An 18,490-nucleotide genomic window follows, 5' to 3' on the forward strand; every position below is an offset into this window, starting at 1 on the left:
GCCGGAAAACGCCATTGTTGATGGCGTCGTTTTGGTTTGGTTCAGAACATGCAGGCAGTCGTATTGGGTTTGGACCAACTGAGTTTATTTTAAAGTAACTCGAGTTGTACTGACTCATCTGCTTGTGTTAAAAGCTATCTGTTCATTTTCATTTCATTATTTGAAGACAACCCTTATTTTCATTTTATTACTGGTGTGAAAATGAGTCTAGCTACTCAAGATTGGCTCGTTAAAAAGCTCGATCGAGCTAAGCTGAATCGAGCTCGAGCTTGATCCTAAAAATAAGCTCGTTTAATAAACGAGCCCGAGCTTCACTTATTGAGCTCGAGCCGGCTCGCGAGCCTAAACAAGCCTATCATTTATATAATTTTTTTAAAATATATATTTAATAATTATTAATTAATATATATAATGTTATGAAAAAATAAATAAAAATACTAAATAATATATATATATATATATATATATATATTATTTCATACGTAAAGTTATAATAGAAAAAAATATATGAAAATAATTATAAATATATAAAAAATAGTTGATATATAGTAAACGAGCGAGCCCGAGCCGAGCTCGAGCTTGAAAATCTACTCACGAGCCGAGCTTGAGCTTGAAAATATACTCACGATCCGAGCTCGAGCTTTGAAAATAAAGCTCAAAACGAGCCGAGCTTGAGCTTGAAAATATACTCACGAGCTGCGCTCGAGCTTTGAAAATAGAGCTCAAAACGAGCCGAGCTCGAGCTCAAGCTCTGTTTAAGCTAAACGAGCCGAGCTCAGGCTCAGCTCGTTTGTACCCCTAATTTATTATTATTATTATTTATCCATGTGCAATGTTTTCGTAACTGGATCGGATAGCAAACCAGATGGATAGCCGGTTCACCGGTTTAACCGCTTGAACTGGTCCGACTAGCCCAACAACTTTCGTCTAAAAAAGAGTTGGGGCTGAAAATAAAATTAAAGAAAATATATAATATTTTTATAATAAAATCGGTCCAGTTTTCCAGTAGAACCGGTTCGGACTGGCCGGTTCTATGGGAACTGAACGAACTGCATAGAACCGGACCAGTCAATAGACCGAATCCTGGTCAGACCGGTTCAACTGGCCAGTCCGGTCCCGTCTCAATAACATTGCTCATGTGAAACCTGAATCTAAATTGAAATATTTGACGTGACACCTCACAAGAATACAAAATCCAAACCGACAAACGCTCATTGTTAGACTTCTCAATTTTGGAACTAAAATTGAACCGATATATAATTCAGTTTCAGTTTCAGTTTACCAAACTTGAACTCGGTTTGGGTTGGTTTTCACATTTGACTGAAATAGTACATAAACCAAGGAAACCGAAATTCGAGCGGATGAACACCCTTACATGATATCAGGGCCGGCTCAACGTTCGTGGAGGCCTAAAACTAACTAAAATGTTAAGGCCTTTTCCTTTTCTTTTCGTTATGGCGCTAGGGAGTATGCAAGAATTATAGAATATGGACGATATGCAGTGATAATGGATATGAAACAATCCTCCTTAGCTTGTGACACGCCAATGAGTTACCAATTCTAAAATAACTCTACTTTCAAAATCTCATAATACATTGCAACTACTTAAGATGAAGGCCCTATAAAACTGAAGGCCTAAAGCCATTGTCTCATTTAGATTACCCATCGGCCCTGCATGACATCCAAGCTTTCTTTGTACACCATTCTTATCATGATTTTTGACTTGTTACAAATAGCACATGTTCTAAAATACTCAAAAACAACTTATCGTATACAGATTAAACCACCGGCTAAGAAAACAATTTACCCGATATTTAGCATTCAAAACAACTTATAAGAGAAATGGATTAACTGATTAAGAGTAAAAACTAGCAAGCAAACACATTAATCCTGTCGCTACAATATATGCAATAACCAGAAACCAAAACATATTAAAGGGTCAACGAATCTTGATCCTAACTACAACACAATAAAAGTAAAGGAAAAGACACGGGTTTTTAGCCATATAACATCTGCAAATCATCCTTAAATTTGGCCTTGAGTTGTTCTCTCTTTAACTTGAGAGCAGCAGTTACTAATCCTGATTCAGGAGTCCATGGTTCAGGCATCAGCTTTATCTTTGCAGGTAGTTCAAACTTGTCCAACTTTGCATCTTTCCCTGCCTGCATTATAAATTTGTTTACACACAAAAAAGGACTTGATCAATCCCAAAAAAAGCGAGAGGCTAAACCGATTTCAGTGAAAGTGGATAAGAGTTTTCTAAGGATGTAAATGAACCGAGCAGCTCACAAGCTACTCGAGAACAGCTCGCTAAAAGCTCGGATCGAGCTGAGCTTAAACGAGGTTGAGCCTAAATATAAGCCTGTTAAATAGAGGAGCCCTAGCTTCATATACTGAACTCGGCTAGGCTCGCAAGCCTAAATGAGACAGCTATTTATATATATATATATAGTAACTTTTATTTAGTAAGTAAATAATATATCATATGTATAAAAGTAGAACTATAAGTTTATATAAAAATAACTTTATATGCAAATAAGATTAATAAATGATGCGAGACCAAGCTTGAAAATTTTCTATCGAGCCGAACTCAAGCCTTTGGATATAGAGCTAGAAACGAGTTTAACTCGAGCCTGAGCTCTGTTAAGCTAAACGAGCAAAACTCGAGCTTAGGCAAGCATGTGTCATAGTGAAATCTTTTTCTAAAAGGACTAGTTTGGCAACTTAGCCGGTAAAAAAGATGATATTGCAAGCCTTATTAGAAAATGGGTTAGTTTGGTAACTACTATTTTAAAATTGACTAGTATGGCACTTTACACAAAAGCAACAAACTAGTCATCACATGATCGGGTTACCAAATTAACCCATTTTTCAAAATAGAGGAAAGGATAACAGTTGTTGGCTGTATCAACCATTCGTTCAGCAACGGACAAAAAAAAACACCAAACAAGTTGGCATTATGAACGCGCAAGGTTAAAAATGCAACTTCAAACAAACCTTGGTAAGAGATTGCTGAACCTCAGAGACAGTTTCTTTTTTACCACACAAGTCAGCAAAATCTTTGTAAGCAATACCCGCACTTTGGGCCCACTGCTCAAGAACTTGGCGTGCAGGGACTACTAGCGCAACACAGTAATTGTGGAAGGGGTCTGCATGTAACATTACATTTTCAACATGCTTGATGCAAGTGCTGCCTCAACCTGTAATAAGGCACATTAATAATCAATATAATAATAATAATAGAAGAAGAAGTTTAAACATACCTTCCCCAAGGAAATGTACTCTCCATGTTGGAGTTTTACAATATCCTTTTTTCTATCAATTATTTCCAGGCATCCATCTGGGTGAAACCTACCAATGTCCCCAGTGTAGAACCAACGCATACCACTTTCATCAACCTGCAAACAAAATGTCAACATGAAAAATAAAAACTTATAATTCAAAGTCAGCATGAATAATGTAATGAAAATCATGAAATACAAACCTTGAAAACCTCATTAGTTTTTTCCTCATTGTTGAAGTACCCAGCAGTTACACTATACCCACCGACTACAACTTCGCCACGTGGCATTGGCTTGTCAGATGTTAAGTACCCGCCTTCATCCCATGAAACAAGCTGCAATCAGATTAAGAAAAAACTAAAATTTAAAAGAAGCTGTGATCGTATAAAAAGTTTTACTGAATTTTTGAAGTATTATACCTTAATATAGACACAAGGAAGAGGTGGACCAACACGCCCAACAGAATTATCATCTGCCTCGGAGAAAGCAGCTCCAGCACAGGTTTCGGTCAACCCATAACCTTGACCAATTGGAGCCCTAAAAGGTAATTAGATTTTCAAGATAATTATAATTATTATTCCTATTGAGGTATTAATAAGTTTTTCTTGTAAACAAACCACACGTTCAGTTAACAGTTCATGAAGCGTTCGGCGGGAAGCTCATTTATGTCCGTTTATTTAATAAACAAACAATCATTAACAAAAATTTCCGTTCATTTAGTTAAACCGAACAAACATGAACACATGGCTCGTTCATTCATTTTAATTATTTTATGTTAGTTCATTTATGTTCATTAGTTTACGTTTGTTTAGTTTGTGCTTTATGCTTGTTAATATATTCATTTAAATTTTTTTGACCCATTTCAACTTAGTCAAGTTTTAACAACTTTCTAGGTCCAACACATTGTTCTTCATGTTAAGCTTAACTAGTTTTAGCTTATTTATTTTCGTTCATCTGTGTTCAGTTTTGTTGGTTCGTGAACAAAAATAAACGAGCGTGAACATGTTCATTATCTTAATGAACAAACAAAAACAAGAAACCCATTATTTTAATCATTCGTGTTTGACCGTTTGCTCAGTCAAAGTTAAACAAACGAACATGAACATGATCTGTTCATTCACAAGCCTAATTATGTTTTTAATTAATTAATTTGGCATAAAAAAATTTAATAAATTTTATTAAATAATGTGGAAACTATAGATAAGACTGGCCTTTATATATGATATTTAAGAAAATCAATTTAAAACTCATTCCATTCATACAGTTCATTGTCATACGCTATTTCTAAACACGGTCAGTTTAGATAACAAATATTTACCCCACACAGACGTTAATAAATCGTTGTGTATCAGGAGCTAAAGGAGCACCACCACATAGCATAAAACGAATTTGCCCACCAAGAACAGACTTTATTTTCTTAAAAACAACAGCATCCCATAATAACTTTTCTAACCCCCATGCCCCTAACCAACTTCCATCAACTGCTAGCAACCGTCTTTTGTAGGCAGCATTGAAAAGTTAAGTGGTCAAACCTCCTTTTTCCTCAACCTAAAAGCTTGAGAAATTATATAAAACACTAGTAAAGTGAGAATATAATTTACTTTATATTACATACCTTTTTTACTACTCCGTCTCGAACGCGATCTAGAATAGCGGGAACCGCTGCCATTAAAGTTGGTTTTAAAGCCGAAGCATCTCCCATGGTTCCTTTTTTTATTTTATTTGAAGTGTCGGTCAAAGTCAATGCTGACCCGTAACCAATTGAACTACCTGCAGTTATCATCACAGTCTGCACACCAACACATTTCGTTAGAATAATTAGAAAACAATTGCGAGTGGTATACATAATAGGGCAAAAGGCATAAAATAAGAAAAACTTTGAATATTTTTCATGATTTTAGAAACCAGGTTACATTTTATTATCAGTCTTAGGCTCTTAGCCCCAAGTGACCTGATTAAACGTTAACAGATCACTTTTTGCTGATTTTTAAAAACTGCTGACATGGCATCTTATATTGTATATTATAAATTCCAAAATGTATCATTTTTCAAACTTGGGGACAAATTCTTTTTTTAGTTTCTTTTTTCAACATAAGCCCTTATATGTTGCCATATCAGCATTTTACTAGTAAAAACATGTAAAATGAGATTGGTTGACAAAATCAGTGATGAATTGTAAGTTGATTTATATTTTGCGCTAGGCATGTAACGAACCGAACATTCAGCGAACCGTTCAATGGGAAGTTCAGTTATTTAGTAAACAAACGTTCATGAACAGAACTTTGTGTTCATTAGTTAAATGAACGAACATGAATAAATGTATGAGCACATGTACTGTAACTCTTGTTTGTTCATCTATGTTCGTTTACGTTCGTTATATATTCATTTCAATGTTTTAGACCCATCACAATTCAGTCTAGTTTTAATAACTTTTTAGGAACAAGAGATTGTTGTTCACCTTTACTTTTAATTGGTTTTGGCTAAGTTAGGTCCGTTCATCTATGATTATCTATGTTCAGTTACGTTCGTTCGTTTATGTTCGTAAACAATTCGTGTATACTGTTAACGAACAAACATGAACAATAAAACCTCGTCCATTTAATTGTTCGTGTTCGATCTTTTGTTCAGTTAAAGTTAATCAGACGAACACGGTTTCAATTTCTTGCATCTTATCATATATAATAAGAATTTATCCATAATTTTACCTCCGCAGCCAATTCAAATATATGAGCCAATGGTAAATATGCCAAGTAGACATCATTTGGCCCAATTCCTGGGATAACAGTCATAACAGCAGCAGCAGTTGCTGCTACATTCCCATGAGTCATCATCACCCCCTAGAAAATCAACACAGCATATAAGGTAATCAATTATCAAACCCTTTATTTTATCACTACTCACATAATATTAACTTGTTAGTTCTTAACAACCATATAAGACATAAGGGCACAATCAAACCTTTGGTAAACCCGTGCTGCCACTTGTATACATGATGACTGCAACATCTTTCTTAATAGGTAGTCTAGCATTAACTGGATTATTCTGTCCCGTTTTCTCAACTTCAGAAAATGAAGAAATTTTCCAATCACCAATATTACTCAAAGCTTCAGTGTTATCACTTTCAAAGTAAATAACATTTTTCACAGTTTCCAGACTCGAAGCAACAGTAGCCACTTTTTTCAGTAGCTTGGCATCACAGATCAAGGCGTTACTTTCGTCTGCAAAAAAAATAACATCATTATTCCATCAAAAGAATTTAGAATAGATGCAGTGAAACCAAAAATGTGTTCCCACCTCGTTAAGCGAGTGAATTAGTGCATCATCACCCAAAGATGCATATATGGTCACCACAGTAATATTCTGACGAAAACACCCCTGAAACCATGATTCACTTGTAATTAATATTCATATATACAAAATGATAACAATAATTCATCATTTACCTCAAATGCAATTAACCATTCTGCACGTGTATCAGAAAAAATAGCTATTCGAGTTTCGGGGTCATGACCAAGATGAATAAGTCCAGATGCAAAGTTGCAAACACGTTCAAACACTTGACCAAATGTCTGCCATTGATACTCACCAAGCTCTAGTTTCTCAAACTTTCTCCCATCACTACCACTAACAAAGCTTCTATCTATCAGTTTTCTGGTTCCAAGAAACCGAAGCTGTGAATGTTTCTTACAAGATTGTTCAAACAATGCAGCCATGGTTGTAGCCCCTTCCCATGGGACATCAACTAACTTCTTTGATCTGACATTTCGCATGGCCAACCCTGGTTCACCACCAACTTCAACTGGAACACCTCTTTGTTTCACCTTCTTCTTCCCCATAAACAATGAAGAAAGAACCACTGGTACTGCAATGGCTACAAGAACTGCAATTACAGCACCATAAGATTTGTCTTCCATGAAGGTGGATAAAGAACCCTTAACATCCATCTGCTCAACTCCCTCGGAATCAGCCATTATATGCAATCCCTATCGTCAAAACCGTATTACCACTACAAATAAACCAATAGTTGTAGATTTCAGATCATGATTCAATCAACTTATATGTATGAAAGTTGAAAAGTAAATGAAATACAGAATCTATATGCATTCAGTAAAAGATAAAAATTGTAATAAACTAATATTATGAAATAAGAACCATAGATCCATCACGAATTTCAGACAATGATCCAAGGAAACTCTATATGCATTCATTAATGGCAAGAGATGCTACCTCAATAGGTGCAGAATTAACTCATACAAGAAGCAAATAAAAAATAAGCATTTAGAAAACATTAAGGTCTGTGATCTATCAAACATCATCACAATCAAAAGCCTAGGGTTCCAGAAACCACAAACATTCATCTATGATATGAATAATCAATAGACAATAGTTGTAGATTTCAGTTACTGATCAAATCAACTTATATGTATGAAATTGAAAAGCAAATACAATAGAGAATCTATATGCATTCAAGTATCAGATAAAACTGGTAATAAACAAATATTATAAAATAAGAACCATGAATCCATCATGATATGAGACAATAATCCAAGTAAACTCTATGCATTCATTAATGGCAAGGACTGCTACTTCAATAAATGCAGAATCAACTCATAAGAGAAGTAAATACAAAATAAGCATTTAGAAAACATTTAGGCCTGTGATCACATCAAACATCATCACAATCACAAACCTAGAGTTACAGAAACCACGAACATTCATCTATGATCTGAAGAATCAACAGTTACAGATTTCAGATATTGATAAAATCAACTCATGTATAAAAGTGGAAAGGCAAGCACAATAGAGAATCTATATTCACTAGAGTAACAGGACGAACTGCTAATAAACTAATATTATGAAATCAATAAGTGCAGAATCAACTGATATGAGAAGTGAATATAAATAAAATAAGTATTTAGTAAACAATTAGGTCGGTGATCCATCACACATCATCACAATCACAAACATTCATCTAGGAACCTGAATAATGGATTTCGTAATAATATTAATAGAAATATGAGCTGAGCAATGGAAATCATGAGCTGAATGATCAACTGCATGCGTAAACCTTACGCAATACGCTTTACGACGATAAAATCAGTCGGTGATCAATATAAACCCTAGGAAATTAGGTCCGTGAATCATATTACACAAGCTAATCATAACAGATTTACAGAAGAATAAGATCAACATAAGTTGTAATCATTATGAACAGAATAAGTCAAATCGATATAGAAAGAAATAATTAGAGAAAATTTGGAACAGACCTTTCGAGAAGAATGAAATTGTTATTTCCGGTGAGTTGCTATTTCTGGGCAGAGAAAACCATGGAATTGGAATATATAATAATATGGCTTGGAAATGGATTAAGGTATAAATAGAAGTTTAATATCGTCAGTACGACCGTGTGGGTCTGATCCTTTCGAGAAACTTGGCTCTTATTTATTATTACTTTTATGTAATTAATTAACTAGTAATTTATTATTTAGTATAAACGTTCCGTGTACTGGGTTGAACTTAGATGCTTCGTGTACGCACAATGTATGATGTATCATCATCAATTCTATAAAGAAAGTTGTATTCTATATATACTGAATTAAATAGAAATAGAAATAGAAATAAATGTTTGATTTATGAGATGAGATAGGTTTTCTTTTTAATAATAATATAGATAAAAGTTATTAAAAGTTATTTATGTTTAGAAATCTAATAATTCTAAATGAAACTTAAACATGAAATTTGTTTGTGTATATAGCTAATTCCATTTTGTTTAGAAGTTATTATCGTACCATTGATCCTCAGCCTAAGTGATTGAGGTGAATTACTTAAAGACTTTAATTTAAAAAATGAAGGTTTTGGGTTCAAATTTCATCGATGACTCAAAAAAAAATGTTTTAAGTTGGACCACGAGGTTTTTCATCTGTGGTGAGTTTCCTTATGGCGGTGGAATAAAGATGATCTAATGAATCAATTATTCGTCAGTGATCCAAATAACTTTTAAATAAATAAATTTTTACCATCTTGTTTTAGTTATCTTTTCATGTTGAGCTAACTGCTCCAAGGTTTTAATTTGATTTTTTTTAAACATCCAAGGCTTTAATTTGATAAATCTGAAAACTTTTAACCTGTTTTACGTAATTTTTTAAAATAATTAAACACGCACTCCATAGCATATCGTCGAACTCACTCATTTTTTTTTTTTTGAATGTTAATGTTTTCCTCCTACTATTTACATTAAACCGCCATTGCCAGGGATCGAACCCTGGACCTCTCACCCAAAGGCCAAAGCCTTTACCATCCCACCAAAGTGGAGATGGCATCGAACTCACTCATTGCTTCGGGTGGTGGAACTTTCCCTTTTTATACCTTTTTTTAATAAAAAATAGTATATGGTGAAAAGGATATTTAAAGGGTCCTACTAGTGACATCGAAACCCCCCTATATATCCCGTATAGAACTATGTGGGGGGCTCTACGGGGTTTTATACGTCACGTATAGGACTATACCGGGGGAGGGGGTGTGTATGGGATCCTATGTGTCCCGTATAGCTCTATACGGGACGTATTAGTTGGTTGTTTCAGCAAAAAGATATGGATGTCCTTAAAATTTCCCTATTTAAAAATAGAGAAGATTGAAAATCAATTAAATAAGACAATTTTACAAGAGGATAAGAAGATATGCAAGTGAATCCATAAGAGAAAATATGTTGATGAATTTACTACGGTTGTTGAACCGTACATGATTCATATTTTTATTCATATTAAAAGCATCAATCATTACCTGCTCATATGATTATATTATAATCATGTAGCATGAACACAGCATATTTAACTAAATTGTAAACGTGTAATAATTAAATTGTAAAAGTGTTAACTGGATTGGTGGGTTGTAAAAATGTGTTTAATGGGTTAGCCGTTATAGGTTTGTGGTCGATCAATTTAGTTAAACGAGAGAAGGATATCGATCTGAACATAGCTGGTCAATTAAGCAAGTCAACCGAAAAATGATCCCTTTAATAAGCCCATCCATGACATTTATTAAACATGTTAGATATGAAAGCCCAAACCTAATTTTCTTTCGTGTCGTGTGTTGAATCCTGTCGAAATTGGCACCCGTGCGAACATACCAATATCACATATGAACATATTTTTGTACGAATATTTTGACATAACATGTTAACTACTTTAATTGATATACTTTCGAAGATCCATGGCATCACCTATTGTAAAAGCAAAAAAAGGTGGGATCTTGTGACACAAAATTAGGAGGTGCTTAGCTGTCTCGGAGAACTCCGAACACCAAGGACATTCAATTTGTTTACCGACACATATCTTCGTGCTAAGGCCATTCGAGTTGCACTTCTTTTAAAATCTACATCTCGGATGCTAAATAAGCGCTCAGTTTTTTGAGCTGCAAAGCATTTCATTTTTGCATTGTTCTTAACTTATACACCATAAAATATATACTTTTTTTAAAAAGGTATAGGGCCTTAGACGTTTGCCAGCCTTACTCCTCCCAAAGCCGGCCATGAATATATGGTGTGATATATTAAGGACATAGTTATTGGAAATCGATTTCACCACAAACATAACATATGCTTGCAGTATAGTTTGTTAAATCGTGAACATTTTATTACAAACCATATTTTTAAGTATACAGTTTTATAAGATATTTTTGTAGCTTTTTCTATATATAAAATGAAATAAATAATATCATGCTAAAACTAAAATAATTGATAAAAAAATAATTAAAAAGTTGTAAATTTGAATATAGAAAGTGTAGAAATAAACTGGAAGTCCGTAGATATATACTTTAATTACCTAAGAAATAGTTTTTAGCGGCCAACAAAATTTTCAAATGTGCTACTAGTTACATTTGTCAGGGATACACTCGTCTTTCGATGTGAGGAAAACACTCACCTAAGGCCAACGTCCATAAACATTCGTCTGAAGGCACGACAGTGCGATGAAGTGAAGCTTGTTCAGTTTAAGGATCCAACTTGGAAACGACACCTACTCGTCTAGTCTCTATCATCACCCTGTGCTGCCGAAACTAAATGATGTGGACATAAATTAAACATAGGTTATACAAAACACCAAATTTTTTTCTTATCACTGCACCAGTAGATCATTGGTCATTGACAAGAATATTATATATTTGTTGAACAATAGTCTAAAAAAAACACGCATGCAAATATGTAATCATTGTTATAATAATTAATAATATTTAGTCAAATAAACCATGAGATATTTTATATTTTCAAGATGACGTGTCTTAGAGGTCCCAACTTCCAACCGAGTCTGATTGACCCTGTCCGGATACAATTATTTTCTAAAGGATTTGATATTTGATTGTTTACCGAGTAATACGTAATGCTTGGCATATATCTATTACAAGGAGACAGGGTTGATGGAGTGGAGGGCAATATAACCGTCTTATTTTTTATAGTTCAACAAAATGTATGAATACTTATATGGGGGCTATGACCGTTGTGTTTTGCTACAACAATAATGATATGACACGGACATAACCTGAATATATCTAGCCCGTTTAACAGATGGAATGTGTTTGATATAACATAATTCATTAAACATGTCATGTTTAGATTGATATGTCTAACGTTTGATCAAACATATTGATCCACGAACATGTTTAACTTGTTTTTGCAACCCACTTATCCGATTAATACGTTTAAAACTTGATTATAACACATTTGAAATGTTTAGATAATTGGTTAAACGGGTTGTGCTCAGATTACACAATTTAAGTGTATACTGGTTAGGGTTGATGTTTTTGACACTAATAAATTGAGTCATATTGGGGTTGAACAGTTCAACCCATATAATATTAACCAGCCAATCCAAAATAATTTACACCCCTATAGGGCCTACACTATTAAGCATCCTCTACATATAAATAAATAATGTTTTTTCATAGTTACTTTTTTTTTAACTGAAGATTATTTAACAGATGTTTTAGCTGGATAATCACAAAAATTATTAGGTTTTTCTTTCTCGGTTTAAATATAATCTTACTAAATAACATTAGTGCTCTGTGCCGAGTTTACTAGGAGAGAAGAGATTGGTACCAAACCGTGTTTCAACAAATCGAATCATTTTGATAATTCTTCCCTTTGGGTGAAGGGAATGGCTCGGCTCCTTTAGATTCCGAAGTTAGTCTCGTAGGTCCCAACCCAACTGTGTCTCAACAATCCCACTTGATCTTTTATTGGGAAAATCTCATAGAATAGTAACTAATTTTCAAAAGTGTTCCAATTAAGTCACTGATGTATATTTTCTTTACATCGGGTCACTAAATCTTCAAATGAAGTCTCACCGATTTTTTGTGCATCAAGAAAGAAATAAAGGATAAGATGTGGGGGTAGAAATTTGCAATATATGTAGCTAAATTTAAAAAATTAGTAAAACTTTAATTATATTAAAATTTAAAAATAAAAAATAAAATTCACGTCGCCACTCATTGTCAATTTAAAAAAAAGATAAAAAGATTTCCTATGTGAAACAAAAAAGAAAAAGGCTAAAAAAACATGTTAAAACCTTTAATTTAATCAAACATGAAAGTTAAGTAACTTAACTGGAACACTTTTTAAAGTTGAATGACCTAATTGAAACAGTTTTGAAAGTTGGTTACTATTCTATGAAGTTGTCCCTCTTTTTTTAATTTTGTCCACTACTTTTTTTTCAATAATTATGTTATTCAATCATTGCTAATCAAGTCTATTATTAGTTCAACACTGAATATTTGAATTGTATAAAATCAAATTCGTAACATAAGGCATCACATTTAGAAGTGATTATATTGTTTGTAAATGTTGTATTAAGGTAATATTAAGGTTAATAATCTTTAAAAGCTTTGTCAGTTTTACATTTTAACTATTTAGTTTTCGTAATATTTTAAATTTTCAGTGTAACATAGCATGACATGAACTATCTAAAGGTTATACTGATAGTTAGTTAGTTACTATCTAAGGGTCATATTGTGATATTGATAGTCATGGTTACTAATTTGCTATGGCATTTGATATTTTTTCTAGTCATGCATTCTCTACCTTGGCTTAAAGTGCGAGCCAAGATCCGTCATTAAAAACAAAATAAGAACGAGGAAGAAAAATATATGTTTACAGTATCCACAATACATTTTACCCCTTTGAGTTTATGTTCATCTTATTAAGACTCATTAGCGTAAAAAGATAATAATCCTCCAAACGGGTATGATCTTGCTTAATCCATCAACAGGAAGCTCCCTACAGCAAAGCATGATCGCCCTTGGTGTTGTGATCCACTGATTAGTTTGTATTATGCACTTTTATTTACATATTAATTATTATAAATTATAGGTATATTGGTTTTTATTGGTCCCAACTATTTCATTTTGGTCGATTATGCCGGCCCCAACTTTCATTTTGGCTGGCAACGGTCCCAACTTTCACCTTCTTTTCTTCTATCAATCTGCGACTAACTGAGTAGTAACTCCGTTAACTCCTTGCTGGCATGTCCATCCTTATTGTCAAAAAACTATAACAATTTAACAATTTCACAAGCCTACAACTACAAGTATAAAGAATATAAGCATACTTAATCTTCACATAGGCTGCCATATCATAGCTTTTGACAACTAGGATGGACATGCCAGCAAGGAGTTAACGGAATTACTACTCAGTTAGTCGTGGACCGATGGAAGAAAAGAAAGTGAAAGTTGGAGACCATTGCCTGCCAAAATAAAAGCTAGGACCAGCATCAACCAAAATGGAATAACAAAAACCAATATACCTAAATTATAAAATGCATCAATATTGCTATACAATATAGAGAGAGAAAGAGGTTTAGCGCGGAGGAGAGATGAGCTTGCGGGGAATGGTTCACGCAGGAAGACGCCTCACATGACCTTAATGAGAACAAGCATAGCCACGTCTGAATTCGCGTCAACATACTGTTTGAGCGACAAACGAAAACTTAAACATCAGTCAATTATTTCACTTAACATCGAATAAAAAACCAAGAGACAAACAGATTGTCTATTACCATTTACAGAACAAACTCATCCAAAGATGAATCCTAATTCAACTATGATTTACATCTCTCATTTTTCTACATGCCAACCAAAAACACAATAACATATCCCATCAAACATCCAAATTTGCTTATGTAGACATATATACATAATTACATGCAAATTGTACACTGATTTCATCATCTACAACTCACCTACATCATTCTTCTGTCTTTGCAGGAATCCCAATCCACCAAAGGTAACCAAATCTGGTCTAGTTTCCATTTTACGCACACATGTGATGCTGACATGGCAAGGGCTAACAGAAAATGACAGAATTCTTTTGAGAGTTTGAGGTTTTTTTAAGGATTAAAACAAAGTTGTTTATCCCAAATTGATACAGAGGTTACCTGTTTATACAATCAACCCAAAGATTTACCACGTGACGATGAAATAGAGAAACAAAAAACAGAGTGATACTCTGTTTAGCCAGAGGAATGATGACGATGTGATGCCATGATGAACCGGCTGCACATGTAGAAATTGATCCCATTGCTTATTCATATGACAAAGAAATGTATGAAGGTTTTCTAGAACTTAAAAGCTTCGCGTTTGAACCAATGGGTCATAATCATAAGCATCACCTGCCTTCACAAACCGCCCTTTCACACGCTTTCTTACATCAGCACGTTCTTTTCGTGTAGCATATCGTACTCTCTTCTCAAATCTATAAAGCATGCCAAAAAAACAGGTTATGGTTTTTTTACAAACTTTAATATTAAATCTTATCATGCATACAACTAGGATTGTCCAAAATGTTCACAGCTCGGTCGAAAGCGTCTTGTTTGTAAATAAGACGAGCTGAGGCCGAGCCAAGATTGGTAGTGGCCCGCTTGCTGGGTAGTTTAAACTATTTGTAACTTAAAGCTGTATGATATAAACGAGCCAAGTTGGCTCCAGTCGTTTTCAGCCCTACATACAGCTACTAGTAACTTTATAAATAATTATTGTGTCAAGTACGATTAAAAATATGCATTACTTGAGTTATTATCCATATTTGTAAATAAATGATTATCGGATGTAACTTTTTTATAAAATCCCATTTGACCCATAAGATATAAACATAAGCATGTCAAATTTACCACCTCTAATTAGTAAATTAAAGACTCACTTTCTCATTTTCTTCTTTTCCTTGTAACGTTGGACAGCATCACTTCTGCTGCCAGAAGCGGCGGTGGTGGTTTGATCATGGCTCGGGCCTGGGCCTGGGCCCGGGCCCGGGTTGCACCGTGATGGTTCACCCATGGGAAGCATTGAAGATGCGTCACAGTCTTGATACTCACAAGCACTGCTTTCTCCTGTAAGACTTGAAAATGATATATTTGAGTGTTGCCTTGCATAACAAGGATTCGGTTCGGTTTTACAGCTGATTAACGAGTCAGCTGATGCTGCATTGCTGCATGCTGGTTGTGCTGGATTTGCATGGCCCGTTGAAGATTCCTAACCACAAAAACAAATAATAAGTAGGAGAAAATGACACCTTTTTATATCACATGAACAATCAGTTCTGGGCTTCTGGCCCAATCCTAGATTCTAATAAATATCCAGATTAAGCCCACTCAAAGCCCGTTTATAGGCCTGAATGCCCCGTGCAAGAGGTCTGTTGCATATGATATAGATGCAATTTTCTGGCTCCATACAATTCAATTTTTTATTAGCCACATTACATTACATGTAATGTATATATAAACTTGTAAATTTGTATGCTTAACAAAACTAGCTTGAAGTTTTTTAATTTTCTTATTCTTAAAAACTAAATTTTTAGTATTTCTAGTCATGAGATTCTAACAAAAATCCAGATTGGGTTCAGTCAAAGCCCGTTTATAGGCCTGTCCGTTACTACTTACTACTTACTAGAGTCCTGGTCCCTTGGGCCTAGAACATTATTTAGTCCACATGATACAGATGTAATTTCTGGATTTTGCATACCATTTAATTTTTTTGTTGTAAACATAAATGTAAATTTGTATATTTTTATGCTTAACAAAACTGGTTTGAGGTTTTTTCCTTAAAATATTTATTCTTTACAAAACCGAATTTTTAAAATGTTATATAATTTTAATTATTTTTGTTAGTGTCTTTCTAACATATGTAATTACAGTTTAATATATAATATTTTGAATAATAACTAACCAAAAATCCAAACAAAAAATTGGTTTCTTTTTAGAAAATAGGACTTGAATCGGGCCAGGACCTCTGAATCAAATAAAGGGCCATTTTCGAGCCCATGATTGGGATTTATCACTGCATTTTGAACCGGGCTTTATGCACCTCTACATGTGCATACCCCTCAAACCATGCATGTGCATCATGGGTCAAAGATGGACCAACATCAGCCCAACGGGCCGACCCATGACACCATCAGATATTTAGATTAAACACATTCCATTCAATTTCAATGCAATGGATTAAGTAGTGATTAAGTGAAACATGTGACTTCTCAAGAATTTCACAACTAACAAATAAACTTTGTGATAATTGAAGGCAAAGTTGATATTTTTTGTTCTGTTTTTCCCAGTAATTTCAAGCTAATCATATCAAGAACAAAATTAGAGAATGGTAAACGATTTAATAATAATACCTTTCCAGCATGCGAAGATTCGGCACCGCCAAACAAACTATCAATACCATCTTTTGCAAAAAGATGTTTGGGATCGTTATGACCGACACCAAACAGTTCTTCATAATTCTCAATGCTCAAGTCAACTTCATCCATACTAAAGTCAACATAGAATCCATCATCATCAAGTAACGGGTCAAGATCTTTTGTACCCGAATGCAATATCTGCATGCACACAACACAAAGTTAAGAGATAGTTATACAATCACAATCATATATGCGTGCTTTATTGTGCATTTAAAAACCACTTTACCTTAGGCGGACAAGAATTACCGGGTCCAATTTGTTGAACATTCGAATGATCCGTCCAAACATTTGAATTATTCCCACCCTGCAAACCATTTGCAAGCAAATCTTGACTATTATCATTATTATTGCTTCTAGAAGGTCCTTGGTTATTATCAGCAATGCTCACTGAACCCATTTCTTGTTCACACGTCGACCCATTAACAAAGCCCGAATCTGAATCCGACATAAACGACCAAATTGAAGAAAGTTCTACGGCCGAAGGGCAACCCGAGTAACAATTTAATGTCTGTTTACTGTGTTTTGTTGACCCGTTATGACTGACCCAATCACAATTTTGACAAAGTGAGACTTTTTCCTCTATGCATCTAACCAATGCGGGTTGTGAATTGCATCTGTCACATACAAGTGCTCGTGAATGGCGTTTCGATAATGCGTTTGCGGAATGAACAATTCGATCACACGATAAACATAAGTAGGCTGCATCTGATCTACAATACACCATTGATCTTACTTCACCACAATGATCACAATGGTAACCCATTTCTTGTTTCTCAAGAAACAAGATTTTTAACCCCTTCGTTTAATTTAAGATCTTGTCAGAAATTACCTGCATCAGGATATGATAAATGAGAAAAACCAATCATTCAAAATGGAATTTTTATATCTTTTTGACCCAAAAGGATGAACTTTATTGATTCAGAATATGTTCTAGGATAAAAGGGTCAATAAGTTAAATCAAGAACAATATATCAAGAATATCTTTTATCATGATTGGAATCTTCATATCAAGAATGTCAGATTGAAATTGAAAAGGGTGTTTTTAGCATCTAAAAACCCTAATAAAAAGATGAAGAATCATCAAGAAAACCAGATTGAATTACACACCTGAGTTACAGTATGAACATTTCAAAACCCTAATAAAAGTTTACTAAGTCAAACCACAAAGAACCAAAGCAGATAAAACTCAAAAGAATCAAACCCAAATTAAATTTGAACACAGGTCAACACAACAATCAGGTCAACAAGAAAATCCAGAAAAATAGCAGAAATCCACAAGAAGAGCTTAAATTATGAGTAAAAATTCAAACTTTCCGGAAAAACAGGGGTCAAATTCAAATCAAAGATTCAAACCCACAACTTGCAGATCAATAAAAACCAAAAGAAACCCATTTCTATAAAGCAAAAAAGAACAAAACCCAGAAAGGCTTACTAATATTTTGACCCAGAAAGGCTGGTGCAGGTGTTTTTGTTGCAGGATTGGAAACTGATA

At 34.2% G+C, this 18,490-nt stretch overlaps 1 protein-coding gene and 1 pseudogene across 2 annotated transcripts; both read right to left on the minus strand.

Moving 5' to 3' along the window:
• Nucleotides 1-1,855: 1,855 nt before the first annotated feature.
• Nucleotides 1,856-7,252, minus strand: LOC143601585 (long chain acyl-CoA synthetase 8-like; annotated as a pseudogene). Its single transcript, XR_013147683.1, has 11 exons — nucleotides 6,725-7,252; nucleotides 6,559-6,656; nucleotides 6,240-6,492; nucleotides 5,987-6,118; nucleotides 4,897-5,070; nucleotides 4,600-4,829; nucleotides 3,701-3,818; nucleotides 3,485-3,616; nucleotides 3,264-3,398; nucleotides 2,998-3,200; nucleotides 1,856-2,162 (listed from the first exon to the last, which is right to left on the minus strand). The product of XR_013147683.1 is annotated as a long chain acyl-CoA synthetase 8-like (transcript).
• A 7,463-nt stretch (nucleotides 7,253-14,715) lies between these two features.
• LOC143601127 (zinc finger protein CONSTANS-LIKE 10-like) lies at nucleotides 14,716-18,212 on the minus strand. The gene is made up of 5 exons (XM_077078622.1): nucleotides 18,106-18,212; nucleotides 17,225-17,827; nucleotides 16,933-17,136; nucleotides 15,463-15,791; nucleotides 14,716-15,018 (listed from the first exon to the last, which is right to left on the minus strand). The coding sequence occupies exons 2-5, from the start codon at nucleotides 17,759-17,761 to the stop codon at nucleotides 14,889-14,891; spliced, it is 1,200 nt and encodes a 399-aa protein (XP_076934737.1). The 5' UTR covers nucleotides 17,762-17,827; nucleotides 18,106-18,212; the 3' UTR covers nucleotides 14,716-14,888.
• Nucleotides 18,213-18,490: the final 278 nt, after the last annotated feature.

The sequence above is a fragment of the Bidens hawaiensis genome, unplaced genomic scaffold (genome assembly GCF_021521415.1).
Source record: "Bidens hawaiensis isolate Kalapana, Puna unplaced genomic scaffold, B.hawaiensis_p1.1 tig00001960_1, whole genome shotgun sequence".
NCBI classification, from domain to species: domain Eukaryota; kingdom Viridiplantae; phylum Streptophyta; class Magnoliopsida; order Asterales; family Asteraceae; genus Bidens; species Bidens hawaiensis.

What these genes read in the sequence shown, in the direction of transcription:
- LOC143601127 (XM_077078622.1), bottom strand. Translation starts at nt 17,761, where the DNA reads ATGGGTTACCATTGTGATCATTGTGGTGAAGTAAGATCAATGGTGTAT. An exon ending in GTAATTCTTGTCCGCCTAAG is followed by an intron (nt 17,137 to 17,224) that starts GTAAAGTGGTTT and finishes GTGTGCATGCAG; the next exon opens with ATATTGCATTCGGGTACAAA. An exon ending in GAAAAGAAGAAAATGAGAAA is followed by an intron (nt 15,019 to 15,462) that starts GTGAGTCTTTAA and finishes CATGCTTTATAG; the next exon opens with ATTTGAGAAGAGAGTACGAT.